The sequence below is a fragment of the Hipposideros armiger genome, unplaced genomic scaffold (assembly GCF_001890085.2).
Source record: "Hipposideros armiger isolate ML-2016 unplaced genomic scaffold, ASM189008v1 scaffold_1714, whole genome shotgun sequence".
Classification (NCBI taxonomy): domain Eukaryota; kingdom Metazoa; phylum Chordata; class Mammalia; order Chiroptera; family Hipposideridae; genus Hipposideros; species Hipposideros armiger.
Genome location: NW_017733064.1, coordinates 90,989 through 114,302, shown reverse-complemented (window position 1 = coordinate 114,302; position 23,314 = coordinate 90,989). Strand labels below are relative to the sequence as shown.

Genomic DNA, 23,314 nt, shown 5'->3' with positions numbered 1-23,314 from the left:
CTTAAAACTCCTGCTCCCATATGCTAATATTACATTACCCGAAGCAACCACATGGCTAAACGTACATGTCAATTACACCCACAGTCCAAAGGCAAGGCAAAATTACATGGCTAAGAGTGTGAGTGTATAATCCTATCAGAGGGAGGTGAAGAATTAGGACCAAGATTACACATTAAGAAACATGCCTGTTTATCCTGGTGAATACCTTTTAGTCCAAGTTCTCTTTTGTCTTATAATATTGCTTTTCAGATTTTTTTATTGTGAATATTTTTTAGGAATTTCATTTCCAACCCCTTTCCTTTATGTCTATGCCTCAGGTCTGTTTCTTGTAAAGAGCATATTGCTGAACTTCTTGCCCTTTTACCCTGTTTGGCTCTTATTTTAATAGGTGAGTTTAATTCATTTATGTTTATTGCAATTGCTGATATGTTTGTTTTATTTTCTATTTATTATATCCCCTTTCTTGTGCAGGTTAAACTTAGCCCCTTTTCTCTCCCCACTGCTTTGGTTTCTGTTCTTTTTTTTTTTTAAGATTTTATTGGGGAATTGAGGGAGAGAACAGCGTTGGGAAATCAGAAAAGGGGAACAGACAAGTTGCTGTCGTTTTGTTCTTCAGTCTAGTTGTGGAGGACGTCGCTACACTGGCTCATGTTGGTATTATGATCATTGCACTCTTCCCAGCTGAGGCAGATCGGTCGTCAGTCATTGGACCGCCACTCACGGCATCTCACGCCAGCTGCTGCCCACTCATGGCTGCTTATGGCAGCCCAGCTCTAGGTCAAGCAGTTGTTCACCATCTTAGCTGTAGAAGGCGCAGCATCACTGGCCCATGTGGGGTTGGAGCCACTGGCCCTGCTGCTCAGAGCTCACTCTCCCAAGCCAACTCTTAACCAACGAGCCACTCAGCCGACCCCGGTTTCTGTTCTTATCCTTCAGTTTTTAACATGCATACTTAACAAAACCCAAACTTAAATAAGACTTTAGAACACTTGAACTCCAAATGACCCACCCATTTCTATGTTATTCTTATCTGATATATTACTTCTAATTTTAAAATTCCCCAAATTAGTATATATTTTTATATTTTTTACATACCCCAAGTTACTATATAATTTATATATAGGTACATTGTATATACATATGTGTACACATATATAATTATGGTCAAATACAGATAAGATAAACACACATATAACATGAAATTTACCATTTTAATATCTGTTCATTGCAGCATTATTTATAACAGCCAAGATATGGAAATTATAGCCATCAACAGATAAATAGGTAAAGAAAATGAGGTATATACATAAAATGGAATGATTCAGCCTTAAGAAAGAAGGAAATCATGCCATTTGTGATAACATGGATGAACCTTGAGGACGTTATGCTAAATGAAATAAACTAGTCACAGGACAAATACTACATGATTCCATGTATATGAGGTTTCTAAAATAGACTCAAAGAAGCAGAGAATAGAATGATGGTTGCCAGAGGATGGAGAAAGAGGAATATGGAGAATTGTTTTTCTTTCTTTTTTTTTAATTGGGGAATTGGGGGAGGGGAACAGTGTTGGAGGAATTGGGGAGGGGGACCAGCCAAGTTGTTCTTCTTCAGTCTTAGTTGTGGAGGGTGCTAGTCAATGGCTGCATGTTGGCAGCTCGTGGCCTCTAAGCTTAAGGTGCCGAGTTCAGTCTTAGTTGCAGGTAGGCATAGCCACCATCCCATGTGGGAGTCAAACCGGCAGCCTTGTTGTTAAGAGCGCATGCTTTATCCACTGAGCCATTCTGGTGGCATCTCAGCTCAAGGTGCTGAGTTCAGTCTTAGTTGCGAGCGGGCGTAGCCAGCAGGCAGTTTTGTTGTTAGGAGCACGTGCTCTCACCAGCTGAGCCAACCTGCCACCTGTTGGCAGCTCAGCAGCAGCTCAGCTCAGGCGCAGCATCACTAGCCCATGTGGGAATTCAACCGGCAGCCCTGTTGCTCAGAGCTCGTGCTCTTAAGCTAACTCTTAACCAACTGAGCCACTTGGCCAGCCCGAGAATTGTTTTTCAATGGGTACAAAGTTTTTGTTATACAAGATGAGTAAATTCTAGAGATCTGTACAGCATAGTACCTATATTAACAGTAGATATTATGCACTGTAAAATATGTTATGAGAACAGATCTCATGTTAAGTGTTCTTACCAAAAAAACACAAAATACAAAAGAACACAAGGAAACTTTTGGAGGTTACATATCCGTTTGTACTAAACATGAGATCGGACAATTAAGTTCTCGAACTCATCCTAGAAAAAGTGCTACATACCTCATTGCTGAATATCACTTAAGATCACCTTAGAAGTACTCTCTTTGGGAAGCTATGCACTGATGCCAGCGCCTAGTCCACCCTTCAAGCTAATTTTGGAACTCTTTCTGGAATGGCCATCAGAGATGTTGTCGTATTACCCATGATGTCCTGAATGTCATCAGAATGTCTTCCTTTCAATATTTCCTTTATCTTCGGGTAAAGAAAGAAGTCATTGGGGACCAGATCAGGTGAGTAGGGAGGGTGTTCCAATACAGTTATTTGCTTACTGTCTAAAGACTCCTTCACAGACAGTGCCATGTGAGCTGGTGCATTGTTGTGATGCAAGAGTCATGAATTATTGGTGAAAAGTTCAGGTCGTCTAACTTTTCCACACAGCCTTTTCAGCACTTCCAAGTAGTAAACTTGGTTTACTGTTTGTCCAGTTGGTACAAATTAATAATGAATAATCCCTTTGATATCAAATAAAGGTTAGCAACATGATTGCAACAAGTTTGTAAACTTAATTGTCAGACCTTGTATGGTATCACAGTATGGATATGTATATATCCAAACTCATCAAGATGTATACATTAAACATGTGCAGTTTCTTAAAACATCAGTTATACTTCAATAAAGCTAAAACACAAAAATTTTACCATCTTAGCCTTTTTAAAATTTTAGTTTTTTAGGGAACAGCCATGGTCATTGCTTACACATTGCTTTCATGCTACAATGGCATAGTTGACTCTTTTAGGGAGGGCACAGCTCACAGTGGTCCATGTGGGGATCGAACCAGCAACCTTGGTGTTATTAGCACCATGCTCTAACCAACTTAGCTAACCAGACACCCCTCCCCCCCCCATCTTAGATATTAAGTCTACAGTTCAGTGGCATTACATTTACATCCATCTATAAAACTCTTCACCATGCAAAACAGAAACTCTGTACCCATTAAAACAATAACTCCCTGTTCCTTTGATTCCCCAGTCCCAGGCAACCACCATTCTATTCCGGCCTCTGTGAATTTGACTACTCTATTACCTCATATAAGCCAGATTATACAGTATTTGCTCTTTTGTGAATGCTTTATTTAATTTAGCATTATGTCCTCAAGGTTCATCCGTGTTAAAGCATGTTTCAGATTTTCCTTCCTGTTTAATGCTGAATAATATCCCATTGTATGTATATATCACATTTTGTTTATCCATTCACTAGTCAATGGGCACTTAGGTTGCTTCCACCTTTTGGCTATTGCAAATAATGCTGCTGTGAACTTCAGTGTACAAATATCTATTCAAGTCCCTGCTTTCAGTTCTTTTTGGTGTATACCCAGAAGTGGAATTTCTGGATCATATAGTAATTTTTTGACCACCATATTGTTTTCCAGAGTGGCTACATTATTTTATCACGATATTTTTTTTGAACACCTACTATGAATGGCAAAAACAGACAAAAATAAATCCATTTTTGTGGAGTTTATGTGAGGGGATGGACAGACAATATGTATGATAAATAAATAGTTTCTTAGTGATAATTGCCATGGGAAAAAATAGAAACCATTTGAGTAATATTAGAAGTATATCCCAAGCATAACATTTCTTAAAATTTATAAGTAAACATCTTCTGTTTTAATATTTCTGTTCTATCATACAGGGCAAGAAGTAGTCAATTGTGTATTATTTTTTTACCCTTTACCTAGTAAAGTCTCATAGCAGATAATAAATTAATATTTCTTAATAGCCATTATATTTATTCATCCAATATCATTGTGACAGGAGTATAATTCTTATTTCAAATGAAGAGTATGGCAATTCTAAATTGTAACTCTCTTTTACCTCAGTTGCCAAGAGACGGGAAATGAAATAGCTGGACTTTTAATGCAATTCTCTTTTACTCCAAATATGTGGTTGCTGCAAATCTGAATGCTTTTTGACTCTTTTATATTTGTCACTGCATCGGGCCTACACCTTTATGCTCACAAAGGAGTAGATATACGAACATCACTACTGTATTCACTTTGTTTCTAGGTTCTTGGTGTCTCTCTTGAATACTTGGTTCAACCTGGATTGCTGAATCTTTGAGTTTTCCTCCAGACTCTGGCTGTCTCTGCATCCAGCATCTCTGGCCAGTGACTCCAGGGAATGTGAACTACAAACAAGGAAGCTAATTGTTTGGGACTTTATCAGTCATCTATTACTGTGTAATAAATTACCTCAAAATTTGGTGGCTTAACAATAAACATTTATCTTACTGTTATAGTGGTTAGCAGGGAGTGACTTAGCTGAGTATCCGACCTTAGATATTTCATGAAGTTGCAGTCAAGATGTCAGTGAGGCTGTAGTCATCAGAAAGCTACACTGTGGTTGGAGGATTTAATTCCAACATGGCTGGCAAGTTAGTGTTGACTATTGGCAGGAGTCTCCCCCTAGCGCTGGTTGAATGTCTTCATGGCATGTTGGCTGGCTTCTCTCAGGGTGCACAATTCAAAAATTTGCAAGACAAAAGCCACAATGTCCTTTTTTTCAATTACAGTTGACATAAACATTGTATTATTTTCAGGTGTACAACATAGAGATTAGATACTTATATAACTTACGAGGTGATTCCGCCCCCCCATAAGTCCAGTACTCATCTGACACCATACATAGATATTATAATATTATTGACTATATTCCCTATGCTGTACTATCACTGTGACTATTTTTATTAATCCCTTCACCTTTTTCACCCATTCCCCTCCCTACCCCCCGGCTCCCATCTGGCAACCAACAATTTCTTCTCTGTATCTATGAGCTTGTTTCTGTTTTGTTTGTTTGTTTATTTTGGTTTATTTAGATTGCACATATAAGTGAAATCATATGGTATTTGTCTTTGTCAGACTTATTTCACTTAGCAGCATAATACCCTCTAGGTCCATCCATGTTGCAAATGGCAAGGTATCCTTTTCATGGCTGAATAGTATTCCATTTTATATATAATATATATCCCACTTCTTTATTCATTCACCTATTGATGGAAAGTTAGGTTGCTTCTATAGCTTGGCTATCGTAAATAATGCTGCAGTGAACATAGGGGTTCATGTATCTTTTCTAATTAGTGTTTTGGATTTCTTCAGATAAATACTCAGAAGTGGAATTGCTGGTCATAAAGTAGTTCTATTTTTAATTTTTTGAGGAACCTCCATACTATTTTCCACTGTGGCTGTACCAATTTCTAATCCTACCAGCAGTGCACAAGGGTCCCCATTCTCCACATCCTCACCAGCACTTGTTGTTTGTTGATTTATTGATGATGGCCATTCTGACAGGAGTGAGGTGGTATCTCATTGTGGTTTTAATTTCCATTACTCTGATGATTAGTGATGTTGAGCATCTTTTCATATGTATGTTGGTCATCTGTATGTCCTCTTTGGGGAAACATCTATTGAGGTCATCTACCCAGTTTTTAATTTGTGTGTGTGTGTGTGTGTGTGTGTGTGTGTGTGAGTTCTTTATATATTTTGGATATTAACCCCTTATTGGATGTATCATTGGTAAGTATCTTCTCCCATTCAGTATGATATCTTTTTGTTTTGTTGATGGTTTCCTTCGCTGTGCAAAAACTTTTTAGCTTGATGTAGTACCACTTGTTTATTTTTTTCTTTTATTTCCCTTGCCTGAGGTAATATAGCCCAAAAAAAAAATATTTAGTAAGAGCAATGTCAAAGAGTTTACTTTTTATGTTTTCTTTTAGGAGTTTTATAGTTTTGGGCCTTACATTTAAGTCTTTAATCCATTTTGAGTTTATTCTTGTATAGGTTTAAGGAAGTCATCTAGTTTCATTTTTTCCCATGTATCTGTCCAATTTTCCCAACACCAGTTATTGAAGAGGCTGTCTTTATCCTATTCTATCTTCTTCCTATCTTTGTCATAGATTAAGTGACCACATAGGCATGGGTTTATTTCTAGGCTCTCTGTTCTGTTCCATTGATCTATGTGTGTGTTTTTATGCCAGTACCATGCTGTTTTGATTGCTGTAGTCTTGTAGTATACTTTGATATCAGGTAGCATGATACCTCCAGCTTTGTTCTTTCTCACCATTTCTTTGGCTGTTCGGGGTCTTTTGTTGTTCAGGTCTTCTACCTCCATGGTTAAATTTATTCCTAGGTATTTAAATTTTTTTTTGATGCAATGATAAATAGGATTGTTTTCTTAATTTTGCTTTCTGATAGTTTGCTATTTGTATATAAAAATGCAACCAATTTCTGAATATTAATTTTATATCCTGTTACTTTACTGAATTCATTTATTAGTTCTAACAGTTCTTTTGTGGACTCTTTAAGGTTCTCTATACAGTATCATGTCATCTGCAGATAATGACAGTTTTACTTCTTCCTTTCCAATCTGGATGCCTTTCACTTCTTTTTCTTATCTGATTTCCATGGCTAGGACTTCCAATAGTATGTTGAAAAATAAGTGGTGGAAGCAGACATCCTTGTCTTGTTCCTAATTGTAAAGAAAAAGCTTTCAGCTTTTCACTGTCAAGTAAGATATTAGCTGTGAGTTTGATATATATGGCCCTTATTATGTTGGGGTATGTTCCCTCTAACTCCACTTTGCTGAGAGTTTTTATCATAAATGTATGTTGGATTTTGTCAAATGTTTTTTCTGTATCTATTGATGTGATCATATGGTTTTCATCATTCATTTTGTTTATGTGGTGTATCACATTAATTGATTTGTGGATATTAAATCAACTTTGTTTCCCAGGAATAAACCTCACTTGATCATGATGTATAATCTTTTTAATGTATTACTGATTTTGGTTGGCTAATATTTTGTTGAGGTATTTTGCATCTATGTTCATCAGGGATACTAGCCTATAATTTTCTTTTTGTAGTGTCTTTGTCTAGTTTTGGTATCAGGGTAATGCTGGCCTTGTAAAATGGGTTTGGGGGCCTCTTCTCCTCTTCAATATTTTGGAATAGTTTGAGAAGAATAGGTATTCTTTGAATGTTAGGTAGAATTCACCTGTGAAATCATCTGGTTCAGGGCTTTTGAGATTTTTTAATTACTGCTTGAATTTCATAATTGTTTTTTGGTCTCTTTAGGTTTTCTGTTTCCTCCTCATTCAATCTTGGAAGATTGTATGTTTCTAGAAATTTATTCATTTCTTCCTGATTGTCCAATTTGTGGGTATATATTGGGTCGTCGGGAAAGTCGTGACTCATTTTTGCATTGAAAACCATAGAAAAATACATCATGACTTTCCCGACAACCCAATAATTATTTGTGGTTATCATTTCTCCTCTCATTTGATTTTATTTATTTGGGCCTTCTCTTTTTTTTTCTTGATGAATATGGCTAAAAGTATATCAATTTTGTTTACCTTGTCAAAGAAACAGCTCTTGATTTCATTGATTTTTTTCAATTGTTTTTTTAGATTCTATTTCATTTATTTTCATGCTGATCTTTATTATTTCCTTCCTTCTACTCATTTTGGGCATTGTTTATTCTTCTTTCTCTAGTTCCTTTATGTGTGAGTTTAGATTGTTTAGTTGAGATTTCTCTTGTTTCTTGACGCCTGTATGACTATGAATTTCCCTCTTCAGCCTGCTTTCACTGTGTCCCATAGATTTTGAGTCCATGTGTTTTCATTTTCATTCATCTCAAGGTATCTTTTGATTTCTTCCTTGATCTTCTTTTCTTAGAAATAATTTTTAAGTTTTCAATTACAGTTGACACACAATATTATATTAGTTTCAGGTGTACAATGTAGTGGTTAAACATTTATATAACTTACAAGGTGATAACCCCTATAAGTCTTTTACCCATTTGACATGATACAGAGTTATTACAATATTATTGGTTCTATTCCCTATGCTGTACATCCCCATGATTATTTTGTAACTGCCAATTTGTACTTCTTAATAGTACTTCACCTTTTTTATGCAGCCCCTCAACCCCCCTCCCATCTGGCAACTATAAGTTTGTTCTCTATTGGTTTGTTTCTGTTTTGTTCATTTATTGTTTTTTAAAATAGATTCCACATATAAGTGAAATCATATGATATTTTTCTTTCTCTAACTTATTTCACTTAGCATAATACTCTCCAGTTCCATCCAAGTTGTTGTAAATGGCAAGATTTCACTCTTTCATGGCTGAGATATGTACCACATCTTCTTTATTTATTCGTCTATCAGTGGACACTTAGGTCTATCATATCATGGCTATTGTAAATAATGCTGCAATGGCTATTGTAAATAATGCTGCAATGAACATAGGAATGCATGTGTCTTTTCAAATTAATGTTTTGGGTTCTTCAGATAAACACCCAGAAGTGGAATTGCTGGATTCTTTTCTGTCTTGTTATAGCCTTTGATTTAAAGTTTATTTTGTGTTATATAAATATTGCTACCCACCTTTTTTTCATTTCCATTTCCATGAAATACGATTTTCCATCTATTTACTTTCAATCTCTGTGTCTTTCCATCTGAAGTGGGTCTCTTATGGGTAGCATATGTATGGGTCTTGTTTTCTTATTCAATCAGCACCCTGTGTCTTTTGATTAGAGTATTTACATTTAAAGTAATTGTTGATAGGCACATAGTTATTGCCATTTTATTATTCATATTTTTTATCTTTTTCTCCTCCTCTTCCTTCTCCTCCTTCAAGGAGTCTTAACATTTCTTGTAAAACTGGTTTGGTGGTAGTGAACTCCTTTAGCTTTTTCTTGTCTGGGAAGGTCTTTACCTGTCCTTTAATTCTAAACGATAGCCTTGCTGGGTAGAGTAATCTTGGTTGTAGGATCTTGCTTCTCATCACTTTGAATATTTTGTGCTAAACCCTTGTGATCTGCAAAGTTTCTGTTGAGAAATCAGCTGACAGTCTTCTGGGAGTTCCCTTGCAGGTAACTAACTGCTTTTCTCTTGCTGCTTTTAAGATTCTGTCTTTGTCTTTAGCCTTCAACATTTTAATTATGGGTCTTGATGTGGGCCTCTTTGGATTTATCTTGTTTGACCTCTCTACACTTCCTGGACTTTATGCCTATTTCCTTTACCAAGTTCGGGAAGTTTTCTGTCATTTTTTCTTCAAATAGTTTTTCAGTTCCTTGCTCTCTCTCTTCTTCTCTGGTACCTTAATAATGCAAATGTTGGTGCACTTGATGTTGTCCCAAAGGCCCCTTAAAGGGTCCTCATTAAAATTTTTTTTTCTTTTTGTTGTTCTGATTGTGTGTTTTCTGCCACCTTGTATTGCAATTCACTGATTCATCCTCTGCTTCATCAAATCTACTGTTGATTCTTTCTCATGTAATCTTCATTTCAGTTATTGTATTCTTTATTTCTGACTGATTCTTTTGTATGTTTTCTATTTTCATTTTTATGTTTCCTATCTCTTTGTTGACATTCTCACTGAGTTTATCTAATTTCCCCTAATTTTATTTAGCATTCTTTATAACCAGTGTTTTGAACAATGCACATGGGAAATTACTGTCTCCATTTTGTTTAGTAATTTTTCTGGTGTTTTATCCTTTTTTTTTTTTTAATAAAGATTTTATTAAGGAATTGGGGGAGGGGAACAGACAAGTTGCTGTCCTTTTGTTCTTCATTCTAGTTGTGGAGGATGTCAGTTCACTGGCCCATGTTGGTATTTTGATCGTTGCACTCTTTCCGGGTGAGGCAGTCACTCATCGGCCATTGAACGGCCACTCACGGTGGCTCACAGCAGCTCATGCCGGCTGCCGGCCACTCACGGTAGCTCACGGCAGCCCACTGCAGCCCCACTGCCGCCTATGCCGTTGAAGGCAGCCCAGCTCCAGGTTGAGCTGTTGTTCACCATCTTAGCTGTAGAGGGCGCAGTGTCACTGGCCCACGTGGGATCCGAACCAGCGGCACTGCTGCTCAGAGTTCGCTCTCCCAAGCCAACTCTTAACCAACAAGCCACTCAGCTGGCTCTGTTCTATTCTTTTATTTGGAACATGTTTCTTTGCCTCCTCATTTTGGCTGGCTGCCTGTGTTAGTTCCTATGTGTTAGGTAGATCTGCTACATTCCCTAGTCTTGGCAGTGTTGCCTTATGTAGTACATGTCCTGTGGAGTCCAGTGGTGCAGTCTCCCTGGTCACCTTAGCTGGGTGCATCAGGGGTGTCTCCTGTGTGGGCTAAGTGTGCCCTCCTGTTGTAGTTGAGCCTTGATTGCTGTTGACATGTCAGTGGGTGGGACTGGCCCTCAGGCTAACTGGCTGTGACCACTGGCCATGACTACAGAATCTGTTGTTGGGGGGCTGACCCCATGTATTAGGAGTCACTTTAGCAGGGCTCTGTTGGCAGATGAGTCTGCCCTTCAGGTTCTTTGTGGAGCTGGTTGCATGTGCTCTGGTGTGGACTGAAGCTGGCCCCCAGATGTGTTGGTTCTGGAACCTTTGGAAGGGGCCCCAGTGCAAATGAAGATCAGCCACCACTTGTTTCTGGCTTAGCACCACCTAGTAGGAGCTGCTTTGTGATCTTTGGTTGATTGCCAGTTGTGTTAGGTTTGGAGTAGCTTTGGAGAGGTTATGCTGAAAACTGAGGCCAGTTGCCACTAGTGCCATGCTTGGAACTCTTTGGTGGACATCATGTGAGCTGAGGATAGCTGCCACTGTGCTGAGCTTGTGGCCACCGAGTTGAAGCTGTGTTCCAAATTAAGTCTGGCCGCCCTTATGCCAGGCTTGTTGTGACCTTATGGGAGCCACAGTGCAAGTTGAGATTGGTCTCTGCTTGTGCTGGGCTTGGGGGCACTTAGAAAGATGTACAGGACACTCTGGGGCCAGCTTCTACGTGTTTGGGGTTTGTGGATTTTTGAGATATTTTGGGAAAGTCTGCAGTGCAAGTTGAGGCAGGCCACTTGTGTGGGAAAGCCTCTAGAAAAGGTTTGGGCCAGGTGCACAAGTTGGGTGGTTCAGGGAATCACCAAGGTAGGTGAATGGTGTTAACTAGGTTAATGGAGAGCACAGATTTGGCACCTGCCTGCACCTGCCTGCTGAGTGGGAGGAATTTAACAAAGGGACAATGGCACCTACTAGTGCTTCTGTCCCAGAGAGAGCTGCCCTGGCCCCTAGCCCTTCAACCCTTGTGTTGAAGTTACTCAACTCTGTTCCTCCCCATATGTCCCCAGTGCTTTTTGAGTTGCTGTCCATGCACTGGAGCCCAGAGCAAATGAATTTGTGAGCACATGGGTCTGTACATGGGCTTTTCAAGAGGATTGCCTAGGTCTCCCATAGCCCTCTGTCTCACTTGGTCACAATCCCTGGTTTTCACAGCCAGATGTTATAGGAATGCCTCTTTCCGGCACTGGTACCCTGGACTGGGGAGCCTGGTGTGGGGCGGGGGCTCCTTGCTCCTCAGGGCAGACCTCTGCAGCTGAGATATCCCTCCTGATGCTTATTCACCACACTGTGGGTGTAGGACCTGCCCGTTCCTCATTTCATCATATGAGTGTTCCACAATACCTATATCTTGTATCTAATTAAAGTTTTTTCCAAATTCTCTACAGTATTTCATAAATGATTTAATCCTTAAATCTTCGTAGTATTTATTATTATATACTTAAGATAAATTTCCTCTTAGGAGTAAAATAGCAGGATCCTAAGGAAATACTGTATTGTCAGTGGATTCATTGGCACCCATACCTAGCCCTCCAGAAATTCCTGTTATGGTTAAATTAGTTATCCATGTACATTTCAGTCTGGTGGTGATTAACATTTCTCGATACTATGATCTTATAACAAGCTGGTGTTGAAGATTTCTATACTCCTTTGTCTGGAGTTCCAAAGTAAATCTGTTTTATTTTTTTTCCCTCAGCTTGGTGTTCTCAGGACTCAGCCCTTTTTGAGGAAGAAGAGGATATGACCAAGTCTCTAGTATGTTTTAAGCACTTATTTCTTTCCTGTATTATTTTGCAATGCAGTGGCAGTGGTTACCTTAATCTAACCAGTAAGTTAGAAAAAACTAAATTGGTGAAAATCAAAGTGAGGAAAAATACAGATAGATATCAAAACAAGAGGAAACTTGGGACATGGCTATGCAGAAACAGGTCCATACAGAATTACGAAAGTTGAGTTCAAACTTGAATATGATCTGGAGAAGCAAAAGCAAACTGGGACATAAAGCCCGTTTTACAATTTGCACTGTTTATGAGGAAAAACTTAAAATTAAGGAAAGAAAGCTTTTCATTGGCACCTAATTAAAAAAGAAATTCCAAAATAATTCCATAATTCTTATAATTTTAAGCTCAGTTTTTTAAATGTCTGCCCTGGCCAAAGATTAAAAACTAAAATTATCTGGAAGAATAAATGGAACACATTTTTAAAATTATCTTTCAGTTGAGATTTTTATAACTTGAGCTAAAATATATGCTAATATTCTACGGCAAAATCTTGTAGTTCTGGTATCCACAGCTCTCCACATCTTTTTTTATATTCTCAGAAGATCCAGTGTTCTTTGTCTTCTTACAAAACAGTTATCCTCTGCTCTCGATTCTTTCTGTTTCTACTCGGGAATCCCTCACACTCCTATATTTTAAACATTTTCCACTTCACTCTTCTTTTTCCTAAGCTTTTATCTTTCCCATCCTGAAATACACACACTTCTTTTGACCATATGATCATGTGGCTCATCCAGTTATTTCTCCTGATGGCAGAGTGGTTCTCTGGGCCTAGACAGACTTCGGTTCAAATCTTTGCTCAGCAAAATACTAAGTGCATGATTATGGGCAAGTTTCTGAATCTTTGGCCTCAGTTACATCATCTGTAAATGGGGATAATAATAGTACTTATCCCATAGTAATGTTGGGAATGTTAAATGCACATAGTAAGTGCTCCATAAATGATAGTATCTTTAATAATTATCTATGTAAATCTTTTCTACCTGAAAAGTTTGGATATGTTGACTTTATTCATTCACCTGCCTTTTTCATTTAACATATGATACCAATGAGAGAGAAGATGTCTGATTTGGGTTCATAAAATGAATACTTCTCTTCAGTAAAATTATGATAAACACTGTAATAAGGCTAAACAGAACAGATTTTGTAATACAGAAAGCAGAAATATACTAAAAATTCTCTGTAAATGTCAATTATGTCATTTGGTTTAACGTGTCATTTAAGGCTGATATTTCCGTATTGATTTTGGGTTTGGATGACCTATCCATAGCTGTTAGTGGCATATTTAGGTCCCCAACTATAATTGTGTTTTTGTCAGTTTCTCCCTTTAGTTCTGTGAGTAGTTGCTTTATATATCTTGGTGCTCCCTGATTGGGAGCATATATATTGATAAGTGTTACGTCTTGTTGTATTATCCCCTTCATCATCATAAAATGTCCACCTTTGTCTCTTGTTACCTTTTTTATCCTGAAGTCTGTTTTGTCAGCTGTAAGTATGACTACACCCACTTTTCTCTGGATGCCATTTCCTTGGAGTATATCTTTTTCCACCCTTTCACTTGGAGTCTATATTTGTCGTTGTAGCTGAGCTATGTCTCTTGGAGGCAGCATATGGTTGGGTTTTGTTTTTTGATCCAGTCTGCTACTCTGTGCATTTTTATTGGTGAGTCAGTCCATTTACATTTAGGGTGATTATTGATATATAAGGCTTTCCTAAAGCCATTTATCTTTTGTTTTCTAGTAGCTCGGTGTCTCCATTGTTTCTTTGCCTTTGTGTTTCTGTCTGTTATTTTAGTTTGGTGGTACTGTATGATTTGTTCCTCTGTTTCCTCTTTTTTTTTATGTTATGTGTCTCAGTTCTGGATTTTTTTGAGTGGCTACCATTAACTTTATGTAGAAGAAAGTTCAATATATACAGTAGTCCTTTTTCTTCTGCATGCTTATCTCCATTCCCCTTTGCATATTTAGACCTTTACTCCCTCCCCTTTTATGTTTTTGTTGTCACAAATTATCCCTATTCTCTGAGTTTATTGCTGAGTTACAGTAGCAAATTGTCTTCTTTTCTTTTTCTTTTTTTATGTTTTTATCTTCTTTAACCTTTATGTTATGTTTAAGTGTATAGTACCCTATTCTGTGAAAGGGTTGCCATTTCCTGCTCCTGTCTGTTTGTAGTAATCTTACTCATGGTTTTGTATCCTTTTGTCTTTTTGTTTCACGTCAAATAGCCTCCTTCAGCATTTCCTGTAATGCAGGTCTTGTGGTACAAAATTCTCTCCGCTTCTATATATCTGAAAGGTCTTTATTCCTCCTTCATATCTAAAGGATAACTTTACTGGATATATAATTCTTGGCTGGTAATTTCTCTCTTTCAATAGTTTGAATATTTGATTCCACTCCCTCCTCACTTGTAGAGTTTCTGCTGAAAAATCTGATGATAATCTAACGAACTTTCTATTGTAGGTTACAGCCTTCTTTTCCCTGGCTGCCTTGAGGATTCTTTTTTGTCATTTTTTTTTTGACAGTTCAATATAATGTGCCTTAGAGAAGGCCTACTAGGATTGAGATAGTTAGGTGTTGTGTTTGCTTCTTGGATTCAAGGATCCAGTTCTTTCGACTGTGTGTTTGAATATTCTCTCTGTGCCCTTCTCCCTCTCTTCTCCTTCTGGTATACCCATTATTCTTATATTGCTCTTTCTGATGGAGTCAGATAGTTCTTGTAGAGTCCTTTCATTTCTTTTAACTCTCAAGTCTCTCTCTTTTTCCATCTATATCATTTCCAGATTTCTATCTTAGATATCACTAATTCTTTCCTCCATCTGGTCGGCTCTATTTCCTAAGCTAGCTATTTCATTCTGCGTCTCTTTCATCTCTTTTATTGAGGTCTTCAGCTCCAGAATTTCTATGTGGTTCTTATTTAAAATTTCAATCTCTTTGGTAAAATATTCATATTTTTTGTTGTTGATTTTATTTCTGAGTTCATTAAACTGTCTACCTGAGTTTTCTGGTATCTCGTTGAGTTTTTTCAGAACTGCAATCTTGAATTCTCTGTCATTTAAGCCACATATTTCCATGTCTTTAGGTTTATTTTCTGAAGATTTTTCATTTTCTTTTTGAGCTGCCTGTTACCTTGGTTATTCATGGCAATTACTGGATTATTGCTCCTCCTGGGAATTTACAGGAGTGAATTCTGCTTCAGGTTGATATGAAGAGGTCTTTCTTTTGCCTTCCAGTAGGTAGCACTGGAGCATTTTATTTTCTCTTGAGCTGTTCAGGCTTCTCCCATGGTGGGAAATTTCCTGGGGAGGCGGGCTTCTCCTCTGTGATCAGGTCCCCTTGGTCTCAGGGCACCACCTCCATGGTAGAATGTGATTCTGAGCCTCTGGAACCCCAGTGCTGCCCCTGCAGACAGATTCAGAGCTCTGCATCTCAGCAGCCCTGGTGCACCCACTGAGATCAGCCTGGAAAGGGGGAGGCAGAGTGGGCTGGGAGAGGTAGCAGGTGCTCTGTTCTCCTCGAATAATGGCAACTGCCAGACTACAGCTGTCTTGCCCCTGTAGCTCCTCCCTGTTACTGAAATTAGCCACACCATGCATCTGCCACTCAGGAACTGTCACTCCACTTCTCAGGGCTGTAGATATTCTGTTCTTTAATCTGACACTGCTACTATTTGTTTGTTTGTTTGTTTGTTTGTTTGTTTGTTTGTTTGTTTGTTGTGGCCTGCTGCTAACACTGAGAGGGTGTGGGGGAGGTGAGCTCTGGAAGGGTGCAGAGAGGCCGCCAGGCTCTGTGGCTTTGTTTTTCTGCCTGGCAGTGAGGGCAGTTTGACCCCCGTTATTGCTCTTCTGTATTTGGTCTTTTCCCCGGATCTCTGGGCTTAGCTGTATTAAATGCTGATCCCTCAGGCAGGATTGCTGGGGTCACATAAAGTGCACCTACAGTCTCAATCCTCCCCTCTTCCCTTCCCCTGTCCCGGGACTGGACTGCAGTGAGCTCCGGGCTGCGTCCCACCTCTCCCATCTCTGTGCTTCCTTCTTTCCTCTTTCCTGTTTGCCCCAATTCATCCACCTTCAGATGTTTCGATGCACGGATCTCTCAGACGTGTTTGTGTATCATGTAGGGAATCCTCTGTTGAGTTATAGCTGTTCACTTTGTTGTAACTTCCAGGGGAGATTTCAAGGAGCGCCCTCATTCTGCTATGTTTCTGACATCACTCTCCCATTGTGTCTAATTTTGATGACTTCGTATTAGTTAGGGTTGTGTTTTTACAGGAAACAGTGACATTTAAGGATGTGGCTGTGGACCTCACCCAGGAGGAATGGCAGCAAATGAAACCTGCTCAGAGAAACTTATACCGGGATGTGATGCTGGAGAACTATAGCAACCTGGTCACAGTGGGTAAGGGTAGCTTAGCAATTTTACAGGGACTTCCTTTCCATATTTCAAATATGTGATGACTTTAACTTGCCAAATAAACCTAGCCTTCCCTTTCTTCACATGAGTGTATGTACTTGTCTTCAAGGTAAAGGCTACTTTGTCTCACTGTGGAACTTCTTCCATTTTCATCCTCATAAGCCTTCAAGCCCCCAGGATTCAGCCCAAGATCCGGAAGGTTGTCTTCAGCATTAACATCCAAATCCTTTGCTGTTTCCCATAATAGGCTATCAAGTCACCAAACCAGATGTGATCTTCAAGTTGGAGCAGGAAGAGGAGCCATGGGTGATAGAGGAAGAAATGTTTGGGAGACACTGTCCAGGTGAATAAGTGAAAAGGCAGCTCTAAATGAGAAAGCCACATGATAGTTGTTCAGGGAGTTGATATCGTTTCACATTTTCCAAGATTTTCTTAAAGGCTGTAGCCTTTTAGAGTGACAAGTGGTATGGATGGATTGGATTACTGTGACATTTTCGGATACTATTTTCTTCCTATATTGGAGCTATCTTCCTTTTTCAAATTTAGAGGGCCAGTAGTCTCATCGCAAGATGCCAACCTTCCCTAATTCATTCACATCCTCCTTTCAGGATTATTGTCCCACTCTATGATCCTTAAACTCTCCCTTTCCTTTGTGTTCATAGTTTTATTTTCTTATGCAATCATTATTTCTTGGATGTGTGGTATTTTAAAAACATGTTGTTTCACACTTAGATTCCATTTCATTTCTTTCCAATTTGAAAAGCCTCCAATGAGTGTTTTGTTGTAACTGCACTCACACTTTCCATTGTACCTCACAACCGTCACAATCCCATGTTGCTTTAAAAGTTTCTGGCTTAGAAATTGGTGCCTCCTCCCTGGTTATCCCCACCTTCCATTACTTTAATTTAAAAAAATATATAATATATATACACTTAGTTTAAAAATATAAATAGCCCAAAAGAGACATTGAAAAGTGAGCCTTCCTCTTATCCTTGTCAGTCCCTTTCTTTACCTGTTGCATACACTTCTTTTTCAGGGTTGTGCTGACTATTCTTGATAGTTATTTTACCATATAATTTTAGAGTCGACTCTACCTATTTCCAGAGAAAAACATGTTGGGCTTTTTATTGGGAATGTGTTAGATATATAAATTAACTGTCAGAGATTTGACATCTTTATAATATCGAGGTTGGACAAGTTTGTAATGTGTAAGAATATGCTCTGTACAGATCTACCTACTTTTGTGTCCTTCAGAAACACTTTCCAAGTTTTTTTTATAGCCTTTGTACATTTCTTATTAAGTTTATACCTAAGTATTAGACAAGAGAAAACAAATCAATACTGTAAGAATTATAAAGGAACCTATAAAACCATCTTTATGTAAAGATTAAGATTGTATCCCTCAAGAACAGAAGAGACTCAACTGAAAAAGTACAACAAATAATAAAAGAACCCAATGAAATGGTAGACTATCAAATTAACAAAAATCAATAGATTTCATATATACTTCAATAATCAAGTAAAAGATTTAAAGGAAAGGAAACCACATTTATAGGCATAACAATAAAGATAAAGTACTATTCTGGGCATGGGCATATAACAGTGTACAAAACAAAGTCCTGTCCTCAGTGAACTTATGATTTAGTGGAAACTAGAGTCCTTGAAGTTTTGCACATGAGAAAATATCTTTTTTTTTTAACCTTTATATTTGGATGACAGTTGGCTGTGTATAAAATTCTTGAGCCATACTTTCTTTCCTAAATGTTTTTGTAGACAGCGCCCTGAAGACTTCAGACAATTCTCTGTAGTCTCCTGGCTTTGATATTGCTTGGAAAAATGTGAAGCTTGGTTGTTCCCCCTCATAGGTTGATGACTTGATTTGTTTGCCTTGGATGCCCAGACGTTTTTTTTTCTTTAAAGCTTTAGAACTTTATGAGGCCTATTGATCAATTAGTATCAAGTTTTTCCTGTCAATGTATTTTTATACTTTTTGGTTCTTATAGCATCATTGTATAGCTCAGAAGCTGGTTCCTTTTATAATTATCATTATTCTTCTTTGAATTAGGTTGTCTCTTGTTGGACCCACCATTTACAGGCGAGTGTTGGAGATTTCCAGAAAAATGTTCTGACCTAGTAGGAAGCCTTTGTTGCTCTTTTAGCATACAAAGTTTTATGTTGAGAGTTGGTTTGCCCTTTACTTCTCTTGAATTAGAGATTATCAGTTGTCTGTTTCCTGTAGCCCTCAGTATCCCTCCTACCCTCCTATACCAGCAGACTGCTTATATAAAAATAATGACTATTTGCATCTCTTTGTTTAGCTCTGCCTCCCCTACCATTTGACAGGGCCAGATGAAGGAAGACCATTATGTTTCTGCCATTAGTCTTAACACATCTGGATCCCACTGTTGCAAAAAATGACGTTTATTCTACCCACAGGGTGTGCCTTCTGTTTTGGAGAACTCTGTTCACTGTGCTTAATGTCTGAGATAAGAAAGAACAGCCACTGTCTCTGGTTTTTTTCTCTATTTGGTCCAGTCTGTCCTCTGGTCTTTTCTTATATTCTGGAATTGGAGTTTAGCTGCCTTTTAGTTTCACTGAAGGTGTATTTTCTTTTTCTGTTTCTTTTTCATGTTTTCGGAGAGGAGAGGAGGCAGAGATGTTTAATTCAACCATATTGAAACAGGAAGTGCTCTATGTTATATCTGATCCTGGATCACCCTTCTTGGATATCTCTTCCTTCTTTGCTCCCCTCTAAAAGATTCTGCTTTCTCCTCAGTTCTTGTTTATCGTTTATCTATTCTTTCTTTATGAAGTGTATTTTACATGACGTCTTTTCTCCATCCTTCACTGGACATTATCCAAAACAGTTCTAAATTACATATGGACTCATTTTTTCTTTTATTTACCTTCATGATACAGTTGTGCTCAACCTTTAAATCAGTATTTAACTCCAGAAATAACAACATTGGACTATGTATCTTTAACGTCTACAGCATTGTGAAACTCTTCACATCTTTGCCTTTAATTCTAAGTGCTCTTAGCTATCCTGGTTCTAGCAGTTATTTAACTTGGAGCTCAAATTCCAATAAATGGTCCCCAACACTTCCAGCCATTATCAGTCTCCTCTGTCTCTGAGCTAACTTTCTACTTTATGTTTACCAGAGTGATTTGGAGTCTGAAAACATATGGTCCTATATATGTTTTTACACTTTGATGTCTGAACTTTAAATTATTAACCCACCGAGAGAAAGTCTGTCTTATTCTTCATGTAAATGATTCATGAATTGATTGATGTAGAGCTACATTTGGAAAGGTTTTTCTTATTGCTTTTGTTGTATGACAATATTTACTTTCAAACCTTCATTGTAAATGCAGAGGAATTCAGGTTAGAGTAAAAAGACAGGGCGGAGCCACATGCAATATATTGTTGCGATCTTAAATTGCCTGTGAAGCATTTATTTAGTAAATGAGTGAATCAGATAGAGAATACCTTAAAGGTTGTAAGAGAAAGGCTGTCTGTAGAAGGAGTAACAAGATTGGGAAGGTTTTCTTTTCACTTTTTTAAAGAGAGCTTGGCATTAAATCTATTTTCCTGTAAGATCTGTAGATTCTTAAGACTTACTAAAAAAATGAGGGAAATGTAACAAAAATTTGGAAATGATGTGTTTATGGGGTAAAATTAGAAGCGTAGCCTGTCTAGAGGAGGGTGGACAGTAAGGGATTAGTGACATGGAGGATGATCCCATCTAGTGTAGAGTCAGAGAGTTCTAAACTTCGCCAGCCTTCATGCTTGTATTTTTTTAATTTTGTGAGTAATCTAATTTTCTCTTTTCTAATCACTGAAATTATAGTTAAGTTTGTGCCTGGTAGCACCAAGGTGTTACAATAGTCAGTTGCAAGCAGAGGCTTATAAAATAAGTGAATATAAAGGTTAAAAAATATGTCCAATTATCTGAATTTTAAGTTTATGGAACTCCAGAAGTATGGGAAACCAATGTGGAGCTAATAATGTAAAGAACGTTATCATTTTGGGTGACATTATGTCAATCATGAAGAAAGAACAAAAGCAAAACACAAGGATTTGCTGGAAAGGACAGTTTCGGTATCTAGAAATGAACATAGGATAAAATCATAGCACCTGCTATTAGAACACTGCAGTGAATCAGATCTTGAACAAAGATGGCTGCCTTCTGACCTTTTTATCGGATACTTGTATGCCTTGTTCTTTAAGCACATGTGAGAATAAATTGCAATTAGATGGAAAATTGGAGCTGTCTTCATAGTTATTACCAATTTGGGGTTCGATTAAGTTTGGACAGCCTACGCTTCAAGTGTTTTTTTACAGAAGTAAGGAAATCAGAACTTTATAAAAATTAATTTGGTTGTGGTCTGCAGAATGGACAAGAGATAGACTTTTCAGGATCATATGGCGGTTAATCTAGGAAAAAGTAATAAGGAATTAGGTTGTAATTTTCTTCTCTAAACTTAATGTTACTGTTATTACTTTCCTTTTATATCATTTCTTTTTTTTAATGTGCATTTAAAATTTTTCTCAACTAATATGTGTTTTTTAAAAAAACATAAAAATACAAGTCATATAGAAGTCCTCTGTTCTGCCTTCACATTTTACCTGATTTAGGCAATTATTTTCAACTTATTTAGCTATTTATTTGGGTATTTCTGGTTTTGTTTATTTGTGTCTTTTTTCTTTTCCTTAGTGAGTTTAGCCAAGGATTTGTCAATTTTATTAATCTTTTCAAAGAACCAGCTCTTTGTTGCATTAATCTTTTTTATTGCCTTTTTGTTCTCTATTTCATTTAATTCTGCTCTAATTTTTATTATTTCCTTTCTTCTGCTGACTTTGGGTTTCATTTGTTCTTTTTCTAGTAATGTTAAATCGTTCATTTGGGATTTTTCTTGTTTCTTGAGATAGGCCCGTAATGGGTATTAACCTTCATATTTCTAAATGAATGTGCTTATACTTCTAAAGTTTTTAATTATCGTCATTTTCTAACATTCACAAAAATAGAAAAAGGAATCCTCATGTATTCATCATTTAGCTTTAACAGTTATCAACATTTTGCCAGACTATTTGCCAACATTTTCACCTATCCCCCCACAGTTTTGTTTTCTTGCTGAACTATTTTAAACACTATTATATGTATCTCCAGAAGATAAAATTTTTTAAATCACTGTAAACCACAATATTACTATCACACCTAATAACTTCTTACTATCATCTGATACTTAGTCTCTGTTCATATTTCCTCCGTTGTCTCAAGAATATTTTTTTAACTGTACAAAATAATGTTTTCAAAAATATTAGAATGTTTAGAGTTGACTGACACAGTCTTAAGTAAATCTCTTCTAGAGAAGTATATGGTAAGATCATTGATTTCCATTTCATTTCTTTTTTAATAAGTCAATGGATGCTTTCATGGATCATATTCTGACATTTCAAGAATGTCTTTTTATGGATAGCTTATTTGAATCAGGATCCAAATATAGGTTAATACATTGCATTTGTTCGATATATCTCTTAGGTCTATTTTAATTCATAGGAGTTCCTCCTCCTCCTCCGCCTCTTCCCCCCAACCCATTTCTTCCACCATTTTATTTGTGTAGAATCCATGTCTTTTGTCTTCTAGAACAAGGGTCAGCAGTTTTTCTCTTTATTTTTTCTTTCAGAATAATGCTATAGTTATGACTTTGCTAAAGCAAGTGTTTCCTATAACTCCTTTAGCTGTATATTGCCTTGTGTGATCATCATCTGGATTGTATCCTCTTCTGTGGCACTTTTGTTGTTTTTTTAATTCTTCCCTTGCCCAGTCCTTCAGGTATTTGCAATCAGAATCGTTTGGAACTTGCCAAATCGTTTGTAAAATCCTTCTGTAGAGAAAAAGGAGGACTTGTTGCCTTCTCAAGAACTGCTTTAGCGTTAGTGTCGCTGGGGGTAAGCGGAAAGTGGCCATGTCCTCCAGACAGAGTGGTTCACTCACAGTTTTTCTCTTTAAAGGGCCAGATAATAAATAGGCTTTGTGGGCCACCTAAGGTCTCTGCCACATAGTCTTTCTCTCTATCCCTCTCTGTCTAATAACTCTTTTAAAATGTAAAAAACATTCTTAGCTCACAGGCTGTACAAAAACAGGCTGTAGCTATTGTTTGCCAAGTCCGTTTCTAGAATGTCCCACATCCTAGATTTGGCAACTTGCTTCCTAATGATGTTGTTTAAGAGATTCCTTTATCCCATTTTTTCTATAATCTGGCTTTATTATATTCGTTTAATTCTTTGACAAAGATACTTCATAGATGGTGCTGTATACATCTTATTGCATCTTATCTTGTTGGTTTGTCCCACTTTTATAAATATTGAGATTGATCAGTAGATTCATATGTTTTGAATCAGAATCTATCTATTTTAAAGATCCTTATCAACCTCTCACTTAAGGGTTTTAACAGCCATTGCTGATTCTTGCCTAGATCCATTATTTTATTAGAGGTTCCTCCTGCTTCTGTTACCTGAAATTCTCCCATAAAGAACTGTTTCATCAACTATTTGATTACCCTGAAATACAGTTTTTACAGGACAGGAAGTACTTGATTCCTTCGCTTCAAAAACTTTTTGAATAATGATTGGTGCCTGAGCAATCTCCAGTTTGCCAAGTGAAACCATTATAAGTTTATATAATTTGATCATCAAAATAAATATTATTTAGTGCATATAA

The 23,314-nt window shown here is 37.4% G+C and overlaps 1 protein-coding gene and 1 pseudogene across 5 annotated transcripts in view; one reads left to right on the top strand and one right to left on the bottom strand.

Annotated features, from left to right (window-relative positions):
* The window catches only part of ZNF568 (zinc finger protein 568), an 81,143-nt gene that overhangs the window by 10,131 nt on the left and 47,698 nt on the right, over positions 1–23,314 (top strand). The window contains exons 2-5 of one of the 5 annotated variants that reach the window (XM_019634517.1): positions 318–388; positions 12,099–12,157; positions 16,448–16,574; positions 16,837–16,932. In XM_019634517.1, the coding sequence (XP_019490062.1) occupies positions 12,143–12,157; positions 16,448–16,574; positions 16,837–16,932 (238 nt within the window). In that variant the 5' untranslated portion in view covers positions 318–388; positions 12,099–12,142. Of the gene's footprint in view, positions 1–317; positions 389–4,441; positions 4,485–12,098; positions 12,158–16,447; positions 16,575–16,836; positions 16,933–23,314 lie in introns of those variants that run through there. The other 4 variants (XM_019634523.1, XM_019634524.1, XM_019634522.1 and 1 more) reach the window with 4 other exon arrangements.
* On the bottom strand, positions 21,470–23,302 carry LOC109378063 (LYR motif-containing protein 2 pseudogene; annotated as a pseudogene).